The 19,371-nt window shown below is 38.0% G+C and overlaps 1 protein-coding gene and 1 long non-coding RNA gene across 2 annotated transcripts; both read left to right on the forward strand.

Moving 5' to 3' along the window:
• The first annotated feature begins 422 nt into the window (after positions 1 to 422).
• Positions 423 to 1,559, forward strand: LOC122060896. The gene is made up of 2 exons (XR_006134494.1): positions 423 to 576; positions 713 to 1,559. It is a non-coding gene; the product is annotated as an uncharacterized LOC122060896 (long non-coding RNA).
• A 3,466-nt stretch (positions 1,560 to 5,025) lies between these two features.
• Positions 5,026 to 17,750, forward strand: LOC122063676 (outer envelope protein 64, mitochondrial; the record flags this gene model as incomplete). The annotated part of the gene is given in 12 exon segments (XM_042627374.1): positions 5,026 to 5,291; positions 5,393 to 5,545; positions 6,059 to 6,183; positions 7,335 to 7,460; positions 10,866 to 11,048; positions 11,236 to 11,380; positions 14,263 to 14,431; positions 15,523 to 15,657; positions 15,744 to 15,944; positions 16,265 to 16,392; positions 16,489 to 16,540; positions 17,681 to 17,750. Coding segments are annotated over 12 exon segments (1,753 nt in total), but the record flags the coding sequence as incomplete, so codon positions are not given.
• Positions 17,751 to 19,371: the final 1,621 nt, after the last annotated feature.

Raw genomic sequence — 19,371 nt, forward strand, 5'->3', positions numbered from 1 at the left:
CCTAGGTGAATACTCATATACTCAAACCAAATTAATTCGGTTCACTTCAAGTTTGGATACTTGGTTTCAGTTACAAATTCACACACAAATCACCGTCAATGAAAAAAAAAAAACACAATTGAGCTCATATGGGGGCATTTTTGTCATCTTAAATCAGATGATGGTGGCAACCCAGTTACACCTAATGCCTTTTAATCATCGCTCAATTGATGAACTGTGGAGATATGCGGGGTATCGAACCCCGTACCTCTCGCATGCAAAGCGAGCGCTCTACCATGTGAGCTACATCCCCATTTGAGGATAGCCTACGCTAATTATTTATATCAATCATATTCTAATGCACATATCACAATCCGTTTCTAACAAACCCTAATGACGAACGAAGTGAAAGATACGATCGTCTTTCTTCCTTTGGGTTTCAACTTCTATTTCATTCCCTTATAAATTGCTACCGCCTACCAGTACCAAGCAAGAACATGAAGCTAACCAGTTGAGGCTTCTCCTCGCAGCCTCATCTTCTCAATTTTCGTTAATGTTTTATCTTCAAAAGCTGCATCTCTTTTAGAGTTCTGTTGGGTATTTTCTCGTCGTTTTCATGCTAATTTTGAGAATCTCTTCTCCTGATTTTGCCCTTTTTCTTTAATTCTTCCCTTGGATTGTGTGTGGTAATGTTGGTTAAATCAAATCCAATGTTGGATGCCTCTTCTTTCAGCTGCAAGAGCACACAGAGATCTGTGTTAAAATTCTTGTTGGCTTTGTTCTGGAGGCACAAATCGATGGCCAGAGCTTTGGGAGATTTGACCGGAAGGTTTTATTAATTCCTCCTCCCGGTTTCCCTTCTCTGGTAAATCCTTTTTTATTGAAGTTTGATTCTATCTCCTCGATTTTTTTTTGGAAACAAATGGAGCCTAAGTTTGGTTTGTTGTTGGAATATTTTCTTCTTGTTCTTACAATTTTAACAGATTACTGGGATAAGGAATCAATGATCTCTTCAAAATTCAAATCCAATATAAGGGTAGAAAGAACGGAAAACACAGAGTGGAGAATTTGCAGGGGTTCTTCATTGTCCCAAATCAGAACATGAAAAGGAGAATTAAGCAAACTCAGCTCAGAATTCTGGAGAAACAAAACGAACAGGTCAAAAGGTTTCTCCATGATGGGTTGAGAAAGAAAAAAACCCAGCTAGCCAAAATCGATTGGGGAAATGTTTGAAAAGTCTAATCTCTTAAGGCAAAGCATTTTCTATCATCCTCTTTCCTTGAATCTCCATTCTCCAAACCTGCAAGGAATTCGTCTTGGATTCTAAAGTTGGGAGTCCTTACTGGATTGGGGTTTTAGAACGGAAGACTATCAGCTTTCGACCAGAATCGGCAGATAGAATTCTATCGATTCACGGTGATTGGATCCCGGAACGTCTTTAATTCTGTAACAGGTTTTTAGTAATGATATCGGATCCTATCGGATCGTATTGGTTTTGATTGAAGTCGATATCAATACCTGGTCGAAAAATTATATTTTCATGAAAATAAGAATAAAATGGCCAAAGAAATTGTCTAAAATTTGATATGTGTGAAATTTTTTAAGGATGTGAATTTGAAATTAAAATTGTTTATGGAGATCGTGATTTAAACCGTTTAAATAAATCGTTAACTCAATTAACATATACGTGGTAAGTACAACTCAATCATGAAAAATATTTTGGAAGTGAAGAAGTTTTTTGAATAAGAAATTAGGAAGTATAAGAAAACTGTTAAACTGAAATAAATAGTTTCGTTTTAATATATAAAATCATTTATTAAATGATTTTATTTTGATTTTACCTAGAAGATCTTACTCCGAATCAAATAGTACTGTCTATACAATAACTGAATTGATTAACACCCTTACAATTTAGACTGTTCTTTAGGTACATCACCTTTTTTTTGTAAACGTCAATTTATAGACATGAGTTACATAAGGTTTCCGTGCATAGAACAAGACCAATGAGTGGAATATGGCAAACCCATTGTACATGTCATTAACGGGGCCTTCAAAAATAGGGGATGGGTGGAACCAATAACTTCCCTAGACATACAATTGTAAACACAAATTTTATTAACAAGTATAAATTTCTCTTTTACGAAAGAGAGAGAGGTAGAGTCGTAATGGGCTTAAAAGCGGCATATGTCAGACATCGAATATCACAGTATGCATGTGGCCCAATGCATGCTAGACACTGAGTATCACAGTATGCATGTGGCCCAACGCATGCTAGACACGAAGTGTCACAGTATGCATGCGGCCCAATGAATGACCAACTACCAAAGAGGGACGAAGCATTTCCAGCAAAACCGGGCAAAGCCCTATACTTTCCAACTATGGCGGTCAACATCATGGTTGGTCCCCCTTCACCAGGTTTCACAACAACTTTGATGACGACAATAAGAAGAAAACATCAGTTCCGAAATCAGCACCACCCACCGTAAAGAAGGCTTGACACCACACCAAGTTGAATGTCATCAACGGAAGTCCCAACGGAAAAGGCATGCGCGGTATTGGGAAGACTCAGCTATTGGCCATCTTCTGACCCTGAGATAGTCAAGAATGGCACCATGCCGAAAGGAAGATCATACATGCCAATGGTACACTTATCAAACTCAACTGGCATCGCCTCCCTCATGCTTTGACTATGACCAAAACTGAAGAGTATCCAGTGAGCATAAACCCGAAGACCAAGCCATTGACCATGCCGGCCGCTCTAGCATTGGGTTCCTATTGGAGGCAAACAACAAGAATAACCTTGGAGAATTGGCAGCAGAACTTGTCGGAGAGCCACATATCTGGTTTGTAGTTCAGTTCAACTCTAAGCGGAGGGGGTGGTCGCAAGAAGGGCGCTTTGGGTTGGGCCTGCGGTAGAGGGGGGAAATGACTGATCCGCAGAGAAGCCAAACCAGGATGGCTGAGAAGGGAAGGCTGCCCAGCTTTCCCTATGCAAACCTCCTTCATGGTTGCTATATCCAACAAATCACTTGCATGGGTATCCAACGATTCTATGGCATTGCACAGGGGAGGGGAGGGGAGGGTGCGAGGGGGTGAGTCGGCTGTAGAAAAATGAGTATCAGTGGGTCGCTGTCTTCGATTCTGTCACCGTCGGCATTGTAGGTCTGGGCAAGACGGTGGTGGAGGAGGACACAGAGAACAGATCTAAAGATTTGTTTGGCAACCCATATCTGTTCACGAGCAGCAATATCGTCATCATCGTGGTCATCTGTGGTTTACACTTTTGCACAATTAGGTGAATTGTATTGAAAGCTTTTGAGAAAATTATAAAAAGAAGACAATGGCTTCCAATATTATGCATGGATGTTGGTGTTTCTAAAAACTGGTAAAGCTTTAAATCAAATTCTAATCCTTGTTTCATACTTATATGATTATATCAAGCTTAAAATTGACCGTTGAGTTGATTGTAAAATCTTCTGTAACATCAACCACCCAACTCTACCATAACCTATTACTAGGCAGTTGGTGAATTTACAATATCCACGAATCTCATGAAGGTAATAATTACCCAATAAAAAGATCTGGTGGCTAGGTCTCCCTATTTGATGCTACTTGATATTGTTGCGTACGCTTTGATACATGGGAAGCAGAGTTGAGGCATGTATATCTTTTCTCAACCTAGTTCTACTTCTCTATGTGTCTGTCTAGGCGTAAGCAACACTATTGGGTTGTTTTCCTTTTCCCTTTTCTGGAAAAAAGAATGCTACCTGATATTGTTACATACGCCTAGACACATTGGGAAGTGGAGTCGGGGCATGAGTATCTTTCCACAACCTAGTTCTATTTCCCCATATGTCTAGGTACACGCAACACTATCATGCTTTTTTTTCTCATAGTTTTTATATGTATCTATCTATAATTGTTGGAATAACATACGAAGATTAATATGAACATAGTTCATGTACATATGAAAGAAAAAAATATATATTCTCCACACAATTTGGCAAAGAAATGTTAAGATATACATTTGGGGGGGGGGGAATAGGTTGTTGTCACCAAAGTGGTAATCTAAGTTGTAAAATTTTTCTTTAATGATAATAACTTGTGTCATTAAGATTGGTTACAACAAGATTGCATCCTTCCTTTTTTTGCCTTTTACATTTTTTGTAATGAGGATAAAATATTCTCACATAAAAATTGTATTAAATAACTTTCAATTTCTTAAAAACCCTTTTTATCTTCAACTTTTTGAGCCACTTTTTTTTAATCCTAACTCCATTTCTTCCGGAATGAAGCTGCTGTTAGGGCCTAAGGCTCTTCTATGGCGCAACAGGATGTTTGACACACATTCAAAGCCCAAAAATGCCTTGGATTGCGTGGCTCCGTGCCTGAGCATTTTTGACCATTGGATGCGTGCCAGATGCCTTGCTGCACCACGGAGGAATTTAATCCAGGTGAACAGCTGGGTTTTATAGTATGGTTGGAATTAACTGAGTCTAATATATGAGATTTCTTATTGAGGTGATCTCACAAAAGAATCACTTCAAGTGAAAAAACATGTCAACCGAATCACTTGAATATTCTATGAATTATTATCATTAGCAACCAAACACAAATTAAATTGTGGAATCACGTTCAGTAAAATCGCTCAATCAAACATGCCCTTAAACTTCCTCCTGAATCTGTCTAGCTAAGAGAAAGGTCATCGCAACCGTTGGATCATTAAATGGGTGTCCAATTAATTGGAACGGAATCAAATCAATTGATCTCCAAAACCCTAGACGGCTAGAGATCTCAGATACAAAAACCCACCGATTCCAAGGTTTTTGGGCATGAATCGGCCGATTCCCTACTCTTGAAACCATTCTCTAGGGACTTGACAAACAAGTATGTCAATTTTCGCGTCCTGTCCAGTTGCCACTAGTCCTTTCTGCTCCTGTTTTCCTCTGTATTGCGAAGGTTTCTCCGTTCTCTGTAGAGTCAGAGCACGGAGTACACGCAGAGAGAGAGAGAGAGAGAGAGAGAGAGAGTCAAGCGGGATAGTGATCGCTGATCAAGCTGGAGACTTCAAAGTCATTGAGGCTGGGGAGGATCAATGTCTCCAGCACAAAGGTTTGGATCGTTATCGGCATCAGCGTCGCGGGGATTATCATTTTCAGCGAGACCAGAAGAAGGAGAAGAGCTGGTAGAACTAGAGTCAGAGAAGATTTCGGCGCTATTATCGAGCAGTTCGAGCTTCTTCCCTCTCCTCAACGGCCTCCTCCTGCGGCTCGCCAACTGCTTTACGGCCTCACTTTCGCCATTAGTGACAAGTTCGTACTCCCTCATTTTTGTTCAGGTCTGTTTTTCTGTTTCTGTAGCTTTATGATTTTTCCATTTTTGATTCTGATACTTTCGTTGTTTGTGTTTGCAGTTTTCTTGTCAAGGGTTATGTGAGCGGTTTTGGGAATCCGGATTGGAAGCGGACGCACGAGCCTGCCACTCGGACTGCTGTTGCCGTATCTTGCCTTCTGAAAAATGGGGCTACTTGTGTCGGACAGACTGTCATGGATGAATTGGCTTTTGGGTGCGGATTCCGGTTCTATGCTTTCGTATCTTTGCTTTTGGTTTTCTTTTTTTTATTGTCCATGGTTGCAGTTGGGGCTTGTGATTTTTCTTTCAATTAAGCAAACATAAGAAAGGACTTATATTCACCAGTGCTGACTCTCCTAGTTGGAGAATTATAAATGTGCCATGATTTTGTTTTTGTTTTTGTTTTTTATTTTTTTTATTATGATTTTCTTTGTTTGGTTTTCGTGGAGTCGTGAGTGGTACTTGAGATATTTCTTTCAATCAAGCGGACGGAATGGAATGAAATGAAGGGCTGATAAGTAAGAATAATTACCAGTATTGCTTACACTCCTTGGATGATTAGAAAATGGTTGATGAGGTCATGTCTTTGTATTGTGTTCATGACCTCATCTGTTGTTTTTAATGTTCAACAAATCAATTTTAGTATAGAGCATATCAGTGTCCTTGCATCCCTTGTATGGGGAAACAATTGAAGCAGATCATTTATCTCATTTTCCACATATTGCAGGATCATGGGAGAGAACATGCACTATGGAACACCTACCAACCCAGAAGTGCCATCGCAAGTCCCTGGAGGATCATCTAGTGGTTCAGCTGTGGTTGTTGCAGCTGGACTTGTTGACTTTGCCCTTGGTATGGAATGCTGGTTTGCATTTATCTCTTTGCGTGATGACTGAAAATTATCTAAAGCCTAAACTATGCACTTTTTGTTCCCTTGATTGAATTTAATATTTGGGTCTCATTTGTATAAAGAATTTTAATGATGTGAAGAGAATCATTTCAGTGGAGAAGTTTGATTGTTTTTCAGCTCAAAGGGCCTTCTTTGAGAAGACACGTTTTTTTTTTTTTCAACAAAAAGACTGGTTATTTAAATGTGATCCATTGGGCATCCGAAGTTGCAAAGCTCTTCGGGGATGCTTGCAATGATGCCCAAATAGCTGTCCTTTACTTTTTGATTAAATAATGCTCAAATTCCATTCTGGAAACTTGTCAATCCATTACAAACTAAGGAAGGAATTTTACATTTCATTTTCTTCCATCATCTAATCTTAAGATTGTAAAATTAATCTATTGAAATAAACCTTAAAGTCAAGAAGGTGTTTGGCTCGACTTGCATGAGTCAGCTGCTAGAGAAGGTCCTGAAAGAATTTAAAAGGGCAGACATGGAAATTATGAGTTTTTTTTTTTATATGAAAATTTAATTTTGTATTGGTAAATCCTAAAGGAACACTCCATTTTCTTAAAAGATTGTTGGGATCTATGTAGGGCCTTTGAGTACTTGTCTTGTTACTTTGTACTGGTCTTCAGTGGTTTGGAGGTGCAGTTTCTCAATTTTTAATTTTGATTTTCTTTGGCAACCTCTGAGAAAAAAAGTTTTATTCTAGTTTTTCCCAAGTAGAATTAGTTTCATTAACATACCAAGCACTTAATATCATCCCTCTGTATTACTTTTTAACTGGAAAATCCATAGAATGCTTACTGGTTCCACTCACCTTGAGTATAAAGTTTTCCTTACTGACTAGCTTTTTGTTTATGCATATTACCTTTGTAATTTCATTGTTTCTTGCATTCATCTATGGATTTTTTTTTGGGTAGGCCCCAAGGAGAGTAGTACTCATGAATTCTTAATTGTGAGGTGTTGGTCTTTTATTGGGGTACTATTGAAAGTTATTAGTGTATGAACTATCTTCTAGTTTTGCTCTCCCCCTTCAGGAAAAAAAAAGAAAAGGTGATTTTTTTTTCCCACATGACATTTTTATACTTATCTTCTTCCAATTCTGTAGGTACTGATACAACTGGATGTGTAAGAACCCCTGCATCATTTTGTGGTGTCCTTGGATTTCGTCCTTCTCATGGAGCTGTGTCTACAGTTGGAGTACTGCCTAACTCTCAGAGTTTAGATACTGTTGGTAAAGTACTTGCTGCTTTATTTCTGCATAATAGTGGCTAAAGCACTTGATAACTTGAAATCCCTACCACCTATATTGCATTGATTCATGTAAATAGACAATGTATAAATAATTCCAACACTTCATGGAGTATTCTAGCTTTTGTTTTATCCTTATACTCTGACAGCGTGATTACCATCTACCATACATTATACTTCTTTGAGAAATGGTCAAGGTTCTAAATTTTAGTTTCTATATGATCTTTGGTCCTGTTAATAGAAAAAAAAAAAATTGTGGCAGTTGGTGGAAGTCTATGGAGATACATGGGCATGATGGAGTTTTTAGATGATAAAATAAGAAATGCTATAGTAAGCTCTGCTAAACACTGGCTATTCAAAGTGGTGGGTCATTCTCCTTTACAAACTCATCTCTATCAACATAGTATTGGAGGCTATCCCCCCATAATTAGTTGGAAGCCGAAGCTATATTTTGTTTATTAAGAATTGAATACATGTTTGTAAACTTTCTGATGTAAAGCATAAAGGGAAATATATTTTAGAGTTGAGGAAGCTTAGGTTTTGAGAAATAGGAGTAGGATTTAGTGGTAATGGATTAAGAGTGCTGTGACAGAAAAGGTAGCAGATGAGAGGAGAGAAGAAAGAAGAGTGTAGATGAGGGAAAGAAGAAGAAGCTTACATGGGAATAAAACACCTAACTGTGACCTTCCATGTTATATTTATAAATACTGAATAGGGTGAAATTATAGTAAAGGACAGACTTAAGTAGTTTCATAACATGAAAGCCTAGTGATAACAAAAAAAATACGAAAAACACCCCTTACCCCGTAGGTACACATTATTGACACTCCCCCTCAAGCTGAAGCATCTACATAGATATCTCCCATGTGCAGCTTGAAACGTACTTGAAGGATAACATTTCAAAACAAGCCTTAGTAAACATATCACCAAGCTAATAAACATATTTGACAAAAGGTGTAGAAATCAATTTCCTCATCACAGCATCTCACAAAATGAAGTTAACTTCAATGTGTTTGGTATGCTCATGAAAGACTAGATTGCTACCGATATAAATAACTGCTTGATTGTCCCATGCATATCTATAGGTAGATTGATTGGGAAACCAAGATCCTCGATAAGAGATTTCGGCTACATCAATTCAGCTGCAGTTTGAACCATTACCTTATATTCCACCTCAGTAGTAGATCGAGCCACCTTAGTTTGTTTCTTACTCCTCCGTGTAACTAGATTACCTCCAGCAAATGTACAATACCCAGTTGTAGAATGCTGATCACCATTAGAACCAGCCCAGTCGGCATTTGAATAAATATAAATATTAGCATGACAATGGCACTTGTAAATAAAGTCCTTTCCTTGGAGAGCCCTTAAGATACTTGAGAATATGACATATTGCTTCCCAATAAGTCTGACTGAGTTTCTCCATGAACTGACTAATAATACCAACAACAAAAGAAATATATGATTTGGTTACATTGAGATATATAAGTTTACCAACATTCCGATCTTATTCAAAAGGTCAATAGCATATTTTCTCTGGGATAGGTTGACACCTGTTTTACTACGAACAGCTTCCATACCCAGAAAATACCGGAGAACCCGCAAATCTTTCATTTGAAAATGTTGCTGTAAATAGGCCTTTACATCTTCTATACCTGGCAGATTGTTGCCAAACACGATGGTTACTTCTGAACCTCAACAACAAACAAATATGGAGTGATCAGGATAGCACTGCAAGAACCCACAACCGGATACAATTTCATTGAATTTATCAATCCAGGCCTGTGGTGACTGTTTCAAACCATAGGTTCCTTTATGAAGGTGGCAAACTTTATGTGCATTCTCTCTCTGAGCAACATACCTAGGCACTTGCTCCATATGTAATTCCTCTAATAAATCACCATTGTGAAAAACAGTTTTGATATTAATCTGAAAAAGAGGCCAGTCATAATTAACGGGCAAAGAAATAAGAACACAAACAAAGTTAAGGTGAGCAGCAGGAGAAAAAGTTTCAAAGTAATCAACCCTATGTCCGAGCGTACCCTTTGGCAACTAGTTGAGCTTTTAGATTTTCAATAGATACATCAGGGTTATATTTAAAAGTATACATCTACTGACATTTCACAGGTTCTTTATTATTAGGAAGTAAATTAGTCAGTGTCCAAGTCTGGCCACTAACGAGTGCATCCATTTCAATGTCCATAGCAGATTTCCAACCTGGATGTGATAATTCTTCTTGATAAGTTGTAGGAATGGAGTGGGTAGACAAAGACAAAGCAAAGTATGAAAACAAAGGAAGATGTGAAACAAAAACATACTTAGCAATAGGATAGTAATGGAGGACTTTGAGTGCAGGAATGTGTACCTTTGCGAAGTGCAACATGAAGATCAGAAGTTGGAGATGGAGATCTGCAGACAGGGAATCTAACTGTGGAGAGAGCGGTAGAGAAGGAGTGTCTATAATTGTTCAAGATTGCTTCGAACGACGCCTATACTCCTGTGATGGCATAGATCAAGATGGAGCAAATGAAGTATCCAAAGGAAGCAGAATGGGAGGAGGAGAAGTAAGGAATTCAGATTCCAATTCACATCCCTCAGGAGAAAAATTTGGGGTACTTTCAAAAATGGAACATCAGCACTAGTATATTGCTGATGAGTAGCATGATCATAACAACAATACCCTTTTTGGATACAAAAGTACCCAAGAAAAACACATTTAATAGCATGAGGAGCCAAGTCGTCAAGACCTGGTCGTAGTTCCCACACCACTAGAATCCCTCACTGTTCATTCCCACACCACTAGAATCCCAACATACAATCGGGTCTTAGGGACTGAAATAATGTCCAAATCTGGCATTTAATTCCTGTGTCCAAAGAACAATATGTGCCACTTCAGGAACCAACAGGGCCAATAATTAGCTGCTTGTCTCATGTTCAGATGATGCAGACTGACCTGGTAGATTTTCTATGCCAAAAAAGATCTTTGACAGTCAGATCTGTGAGTCAAATTTGGATTTTCGAGAAGCTTCAATTTTTTATATATTAATTTTTGTCTTTTTAATCCACAGAGTTCAAATGGATACTGAATAATACCTCATGTCGATCATCTCTCAAGATGAATCTGACCAATTTATATCTTGAGAGAGACCCATTTATTGGCTGATCCTTGTCCTCTGCACATGTGGCAAGTGATGAGCCCAAGACCGTTTCCTACTGGTCTGGTAGGTCCAGATCCAAGATATCATGTTTACTGTGATTTTCTAGTAGCATTCATTGTATCCATTAACATTTCCAGTCACTAGGTTTTTTGAAAAGCATGGTTTGAGGTAGCTTAGTATTATTGATATATATGCCCAAGTCTTCATTCATTTCAAGATTTCGAACTTTTCAGGATGGTTTGCGCGTGATCCATCTACTTTACATCATGTGGGGCATGTGCTACTCGAATTGTCCGTTGTGGAGCTTAGAAGGTCTAGACGCTTTATTTTTGCTGATGATTGCTTTGAACTTTCTAATGTTCCAAAGCAGAAGTCAATGTATGTTGTTAGCAAAGCAACAGAAAACCTATCTGGGTGTAAGTATGCATTTTTGTCATATACTCATGGATCTGGCCATGTTGGTTCTGGACTTGGGAGATGTATTTGATTAGGGTTTTGATCATAACTTTTTAGAAAAAAGGTTTTTATCTTTGTAGGTGACCTGATATAATGTTCAAGTTCTTGTTGGAAATATAATTTGATTGTGTTTCGTTGGTTGTGCAGATCAAACACCACAGCATGTGAATATTAGCCAACATATTTCTTCAAATGTTCCTAGTCTAAAAGGATTTCGTGAACTATCTTCAAACTTGTCGCATGGGACATTTAATTTGAAGGTTCTTACTAGTGCGATGGTGCAGCTGCAGAGGTTGTTTAGAGTAATTTTTTGAATCTTCAATGAGAAGATTTGTATTAAAAATTTACCCTTTTTTGAGTTTTACATGATAACTTGAATGCTTATCTGATATTACTGTTATTTATTTTATTTTATTTTTTTCAGTTTGTTGTGCTATGAATTGTAGGATATTGGTTCCCTCTTGTAGATTTCTAGTATGTTTACACATGTTGTGTTGAACACTCTTGGGGGCAGAGCTGGACATTTGTTTGGACATTGCTGTCTATCTCTTGCATATTAGTTGCTTTACTGACACTTGGTTAGTTTGTGATGTAAGACGGTGGGATTTAGATTCTAGAGCTGGACTATAACAGAAGGTGGTTGGAGAAAGTTAGAACTGAATAGGATTTTGAGAAATATAAGAAACCAGGGGAAGAATTAGAAATCAGGCACTGTATGGTACTGTAAACAGTGCATATGAACAGTAAATTGAGGAAGAAGATCGCCACAAAAATATATGAGATTTTCCCATAAACCATAAGATAAGAGACCATTCTCTTCTCCATGATTATGTAAAACCACTCCATTAATCCACTACAGTTAGAAGAGTTTCATCCTTTATTTAAACTTATGTACAGGAAAAAAAAAATAAATAGAAACTTCCTAATTACTTTAGGGCCATTTCTTAAGAAAGGGAATCTTTTTTGTGCATTTAATTTTTTTTTTAATAAAGAAAAGCTCCTAAAAGACTTTCTAACTCAATTTAAGACTCATGTAGAAAATAGAATCAGACTTGCATATCAAGTTCCCTAAGAGTTTCAAATTTACTATCTTTTGTATAATTTGACTTTGTTTGCAAGGAAGCTTGTTAGGGTTGCTATTGTGCTGTCTTTTGTGCATGCTTGGATGTCTGTGCATGTGGACTTTGAATGCTCACATATGGCCATATTTAGAGTACCATCCCTTGAGGTTGAAGGTTTAGAGAAAAGTTTAAAAGCAGATGCCTCTTTCTACTTTGTCTATATCTGTACATGTGAATTATGATTGTTCAAGTGAGGAAATTTTGTACATGATTTGGAACTCTGTACTAGTCCTAGACTCCTAGTATCCACCGTACTAGTAAGAAAGTAAGAAATGATTCCCAATGGAATGGATGTGATGATTGATGAATTTGATGTACTTATTTGGTTGAGGAATGAATGTAGAAGAGTAATAGCTTATTGGTATCTTGCACATGAGAAAGTCAAGGGTTAGAACATCACACAAAGTGCTCGCCTTTCCCCCCTAAAAGAAAAATACACTAGGTGGCAGGTGGGGAATGAGAAAATAATTTGTTCATCTATTGCTACTCTGTGGATCCTGTGTTCATTTCTTTTCCTAACTTGGAGTATCTTCAATCTGCGATATTGATGTTTTAATGAAATGGTGGGAGTTTGCCTTCTGGAGATGTTTATTAGTAGGGCGTGTTGTATGAAGCTGGAAGGAACAAATTCTGGGAAGAATATTACTGGTTCAATCACTGTTGAGGTAATTAACTGTGCATCTGCAGCTGGTCTTTTTAGAGGCATATCTGTTGGTGGCATTGTGAAGGATTGTAGGTGCATCACTCTAACGAAACTTACATCTCAGCCTACTTCCTGCTGTTGGCTTCCCCAGCCTCTGGGCATCCTCAGTTTTGGCATCTGCTGGTGGTTCAATTGAAAATTCAGGTCCTTTTGGATTTGGCAGTGTGTGAAGTGATTGGAGATGGGAATTTTTATTTGTTTTATTTGGTCCTGTTTGTCTGGGAATTCCATTAAAGCAAAGACATCTTGTCCCAGTGGTGAGCTCTATCAGCTGATGGCATAGCAGACTTGTTACTATTATTAAGCTCTTTTGTTAGTGAGAAATGGGATTTTAGCAGGTGATAGGAATATCTTTTCTTCAGATGGAATTCAGTCTGAGGTGACTTCAAATGTTTTTGGGTTTCCAGGAATGGGCAAGGGAAGAAAGTATTTATTGTCTGAAGTCTTGAGCATCTAGGGGTACTAAACAGGCAGTCTTTGATTTATGTATACTTGAATGGCATCTTCTACGCACTCAATTGGAAAGTTCACTTTTGAACATCAAAACACTTTATGGAAGCAGATTTTGGTATGACCACTCTGGGCAAGGAATGTTTCTCATTCGTTCTGCGTATGAAAAACATCCGTGATGGACTGCCCACATGATAATTGATGTACAGATTGGCTAAATCCCCTTCAAGTTTCATTTAGAGCAAGAGAATATAACAAAATGGTTATTTATGATCTTGGAAGTAGGCTATTCATTGTCTTTTCACTGTTTAGAGGTGGCAAGGTCTTTTATGCAACTTTGGTCGGAGTTGATTAATGTGTGACGGATTTGTAGTGGCAGGTTGGGCCAATAATTTCCGGGGAACAAAGTGGTTGTGCCGGATTGATGCTCTTGCCAATGGCAATTTTTCAGACAATTAGATAGTGCACAAACCTGCTTATGAAATAGCTGATAGAAGGAACTCTCTTTATTTTGTTTGTTCCATTTATTAAATATTTGAGGGTTATCCATTCGTATTTCAGGGAAAGATGGCTATATCATGTTTTGTGTAATTTTTTTTTTCTTCCTCGTGTGGTTATGATGTCTTTTGTCAGTCCTCTCCTCCCACCCCCCACCCCCCACTCCCCACTCGAGAAAAAAAAAAAGTAGAAATTTTTTTGCTCAAGGAAAGGGGATGGAGAATTCACATAACCACCCTGGCTTTGTTTGTTGCATTCTTAATCTGTTACTTTTTCATCTTCTCGTGTACTCTGTGTACCAGTTAGAGGTATTTGCATGCAGATATGCATGATGGATGGTGGTGAAAGTAGTACAACAATTTCATTCTGACCAATGTCCGTTATGTTGATCACTTTTTCCAGATATGAGTTCAAAACAAATCATGAAGAATGGGTTAAAACAGTGAAGCCTAAGCTAGGACCTGATATCTCTGCCCGTGTTCTTGCAGCAATTAACACTACACCTGACAACATCAAAACTTTCTATAAGGTCAGGACTGAAATGCGAGCTGCACTCAACAGCCTCTTGAAGGTATTGTACTGTCTATTTTCATACTGTTCTTATCCAACTAGTATTACCATTTTCTGTCACTGAATTTCTTACATATATCAGTGTAAACTTTTGTACTTCCTTTTTTGTGACCTTATGACTATACTTGCTGCTGCATGCTGGACCTTGGATTTTCGTAACTGTGTTGCATTTCGGGTCTCACTTGGTAATACATTGAAGTTGATGGAAAATGTTCCAACCTTCTTGAGACAGTTTGATGTGGCTTCTATGTTGCAGATGAGCAAAATTATTTAAAATTATCATTGCTATATTACATATAGTCATATACTACGCGCCTAGGGTGCCTATGTGGGCACCTTGTTACCTAGGCACCTCTCCAACTCCTTGGATCGCCTAGTTGCCATGACAATTATGGTGCTGAATGCTTTCAAAAGGGGGAAAAAGTAGTACCTTTTTTTTTTAATAGACAACTATTTATTTGAAGGAATGATAGTGATGTAGCCATACAAAGAGGGGAATTGGTAGATGAATACAAACTCAAAGAGGCAAAAGCAGAAAATATTCAAAGATGACAACACCCATCCTGACACTATGGACATAACTCACAAAGCCCAACATCCTAGATTGGACCACCCCTGCCAATCACTTTTAGCCAAGTGATTAACCTCCTCACTAGTACTTCTTCGCTTCTGTTGGAACAAGTAGTTAATGTGGGAGACGAGATGGCAGATGGGTGAAGGGTCTGATGGTTTCCACCTTTGTGACCAAGGTGCCTGGATGCGCAGCCTAGGTGACACCTTGACAACTATGCAATAATATTCAGTAGCCCCCTTTGCCCTTTCCTTGAATGATATTTGGAACAAGGTTTAAAGTATCAGTATCTGGTATCGTATCGATACCCACCGATACTGATACGATACAGACCGATACTTTAAACCCTGATTTGGGACTATTATAACAAATTCTGAAGTTTTTAATTCACTATATTTATTGTTGTTTAATTGATCCCAGGTTTGCATCTGTTGCTTGCTATTGTTGGTCCTTTTTCTTTCCCTGTATTTTTCCCATACCTTGCTTCATTAGCTGTTTAATGGTTCTCTTCTCTGTCTCAGGATGATGGCATATTAGTAATTCCAACAATTTCTGACTCTCCACAAAAGCTCAATTCAAGCAAAAAATCATCCACCGAGTTCTACGATAGAGCATTTGCATTATTGAGCATTGCAACCATGTCTGGTTGTTGTCAGGTAATTTACTTTGATATCTCTCTATCCATTACTGTGTTTATAAACTAGTGGGATTATGGATACATACTATTTCTTCTGGTTGGCAGGTTACTGTTCCATTAGGAAAGCATGATGGTAGTCCAATCTCTGTTTCATTTATTGCATCCCATGGAGCAGATAAATTCCTCCTTGATACTGTTTTGGATATGTTCTCGTCCCTTCAAGAACAAGTCAGTGTCGTTTCAAATTCATTGCCAATACAAGATTCTGATGGCAGTATCGATACTTCAGAACTCTTGAAAGAAAAGGTTTGCTGTCTCTTTATCATTGTTGATGTCAGTGTGAACTTGTAAAAATTGAAATAAATATCTGAATTCATAAAGTACATATAGAAGCATATAAACTGGTTTTGTTGTTTCAAATAAATGTTCATGAGATGAGTGTATGTAGCTTGCTACAAATAGGCTTACAATTTGCCAAGTTCTTTAATATTTCCAAAATTTTCTGTGGCTTATGATATTTTTTCTGTTTATATCACTATGAAACATCTGAGACAACAGTGTTATTCACAGATATCTTTTATCCTTTTCAAGCATTCTTATGCCACTCCTTTCAAACACCTTCACAGGGAAATTCTTCTTTCAAGGGAAGGCAGTGGAATAAAGCTGTTAATTACTACAGTGAAGCCATCAAGTTGAATAGCAATAATGCAACCTATTACTGCAACAGAGCAGCAGCATATTTAGAATTAGGGTGGTATGATACATTTTGGTTATTCGGAAATCTTCTATGTAGCAGTTGTTACCATTTCAAAGTGTCCTTTGTTGACTAATTCTGATTTCATCTGTGCAGCTTTCAGCAAGCTGAAGCAGACTGCAGTCAGGCAATATTACTAGATAAGAAGGTAGTAATAAACAGATAAAATGGCATTATTAGTGAAACTGCATGCATTCCTTTTTTTCTTAGCTTGGTTTCTATTGGTTATATTCTCCCAGAAATTCTGCCATTGCTCCTAATAGTGCTACCGTTCAATATTCTCCGTGGCTAAAATTTAGCCAAAACCCTTTGGGTTTAGTGTTACAAATTTTCTAGGGAGGGAAGTTGTTCTAGATTGCAAAATGTTCCAAGAATACCCTGGTATCACCAAATTGTAGAATACAATGAAGAGCTTCAACTCCATTCTCTCTCTCTCTCAAACATACACCTGCCTGCCAAAAAAAAAAAAAAAAAAGGAGCTCGTTGAATTGGAGGCCTATTAGTCTTTTGACCTCATGGCTTCTTTGAAGTAGGCACATTGGGCGCGATGGGGCTTGCTGTGAGCTCCCAGAGGCCAGAGGTTCTGTTAAAGATTTAGTTGGATCTTGTGACTATTTAATTGGTTTTCTGATCAGAGTTGTCAAGGTGATACACCTTGTTGGTGTTGCCTTGATCCCCCCCCCCCCCGGTGCCTAGGATTGCCTAGACTCCATGACAACTATGTTCTGATATATATAATGACGAGGCATGTCTGTTACTTTGTCTTTCCCCAATGGATTTACTGGTCAAAACCATTTGAGACTTGAGGAGTACTTCACTTGATGGTATTTTTAGTGTCTTTTTATCATGAGTCTGTATTCTTTGGCCAAAATTCTATTGAACTTGCACTATTTCTAGATTATATATATATATATTCCTGTTTGCATTGGGATTGCATCACATGCTGTTGGCTCTTGAAGCCTGCATGTTAAGCCTATATGCTTTAGTCTTCAACACATGGTGTTTTAGGGCAGAACTTTATCACATAAGGAAAGGGTGATATGGCTAATGTGTGCAGCCTTTTGTTTATTGGTTAATTTGACAGGAGTATTGGGGCATTTTGAACTGAAACTTCTGGACTCTGGGTGATTTGATGAAGCTCCTTTGAGTCCACCAGTTAATTAATTTTTTTTAGTTTACCTGTTCATGTATATTCGTTTTCTACAATAGGTTGTCTAGTAAATTGTTCCACAGTTTTTTCAATACTTACATATCTGGTTTTTTTCCCTTATGTATCTATCTTGTACAGAATGTGAAAGCATATCTAAGAAGAGGCACAGCTAGAGAGATGCTCTTATGCTATAAAAATGCTGTTCAAGGTGAGAATGCTGGTCTTAGAATACATTATGAAGTAGTTAAATATTGATATGCGAGTACTCAATTGCGTTTCATGAGTTTGAATCTGTCTTCTCTGGCCATCTGTAGGTTTATTGATAGTTGAAGTATACACTAGAAATCCAGTATCCTGTCTGGTCCTCAGAAACTTGTGCCATGTTTTCAAAATGGCAAATCCATTTGAGAACCTTACCTGAATGGCTGTAAAAATCTGCCACGTGGGGAATCAGTTGGGCCCAAATATTGTGGATGGGTAGGCCCCTAGGTCCCGTGCTCACATGTCAAATTTTAGCTCAGTTGGAGTTTACCAAGCGGCAAATAAAGCTTTGAAAATCCAGAAATATGAGAAAGTGCACAGTAGTGGTAAGAGCACTGTTAGCGTTTGACTCTGATAGAATATGCAGAGGAATTTTCTGGCTTCCTAAGTCCCTCAGTCTGTAGATTAAATGGTCATGCTACCATTATCGGAAGCCAGGAAGAGCCCCACTCTATTTTAAACACACTTCTGTAACTTCCTACCATCAAGTTGCAGACGCTTTAGAAAACTGCCACCATTTACTGCAACTACCCTCATCCTGATATGACAATTGGGCCATATCAGCCAACATTCATTTCTACTGACATTAGAGGTGTTATTTATGTGGAAAATGAGTTATGTTTTTTAGGAACCAACAACCAGAACTTACAGCCTTTATTACCTACTTGTGAGATCATGGTATGATGAGCTAAGTGGTGTATACGCGCACGTCATGGTGGTACCAGACATGGGAACAAAGAAGTCTGGATATAGTTACAAATTATGCCTCCCCCACTCTGGGTGCTCTTTGTTGGAATATTTCTTATTTACATGGGGCTTTGAGTTTTTATTTTAACTGCACATTTCTGTTCCTTGTCATCATAGCATTTGTTACTACTATATATTTTGGTGGTGTATAGTAATATACCATAAGACATACACTTTATTTTGGTGAAACCATAAGACATACACTTAGCATCCCTTATTGGTGTCTTTTAAGCATAGGGTTCTACGTGTTATCGTGTTCCATAATTATAATGAGTTAGGGTATTGGGATGTTCTATGCATATAAAAATAGAGAGTATGCATATAAAAGAAGAGAGCCTAGAACTCTCCTCTCACTATGGTAGTTGCAAAACAACCCATCAGTTTGTTGCATATTTTAGTGAAGAGGAGCGAGTAGACTACTTGCTCATTCTCGACTACCAATGGTTCAAGAATATCATCGCGGTTTCCAATAGTGTGCGTGTGGTTGCTTTGTCATGTGAATATTGCAGCTAAATGCTGTTAGTTTAATTTTGTTCATTCTTACAATTGGTAGCAGTTGTAAAGCTTACGGATAAACTGATAGGATATTAGGATCTGGCAACAATATTATCATACTAAATTACTTTAAACAACATACCTCTTGGCAGCCATTATACTAACTTGAAACATCTGTAATCTATCATTCAGTACTAGCCAGTTTCTACTCTCTTTTTTATTAGAATATGCAAAACTCAATTGTGATTCCAAATCCTGACTCATTAAAGATAGGGAACAAAGAGAGATGCCCATGCTCAGGAGGGATTAATAATGTGCACCTTATG

Source organism: Macadamia integrifolia, chromosome 2 (genome assembly GCF_013358625.1).
Source record: "Macadamia integrifolia cultivar HAES 741 chromosome 2, SCU_Mint_v3, whole genome shotgun sequence".
Taxonomy (NCBI): domain Eukaryota; kingdom Viridiplantae; phylum Streptophyta; class Magnoliopsida; order Proteales; family Proteaceae; genus Macadamia; species Macadamia integrifolia.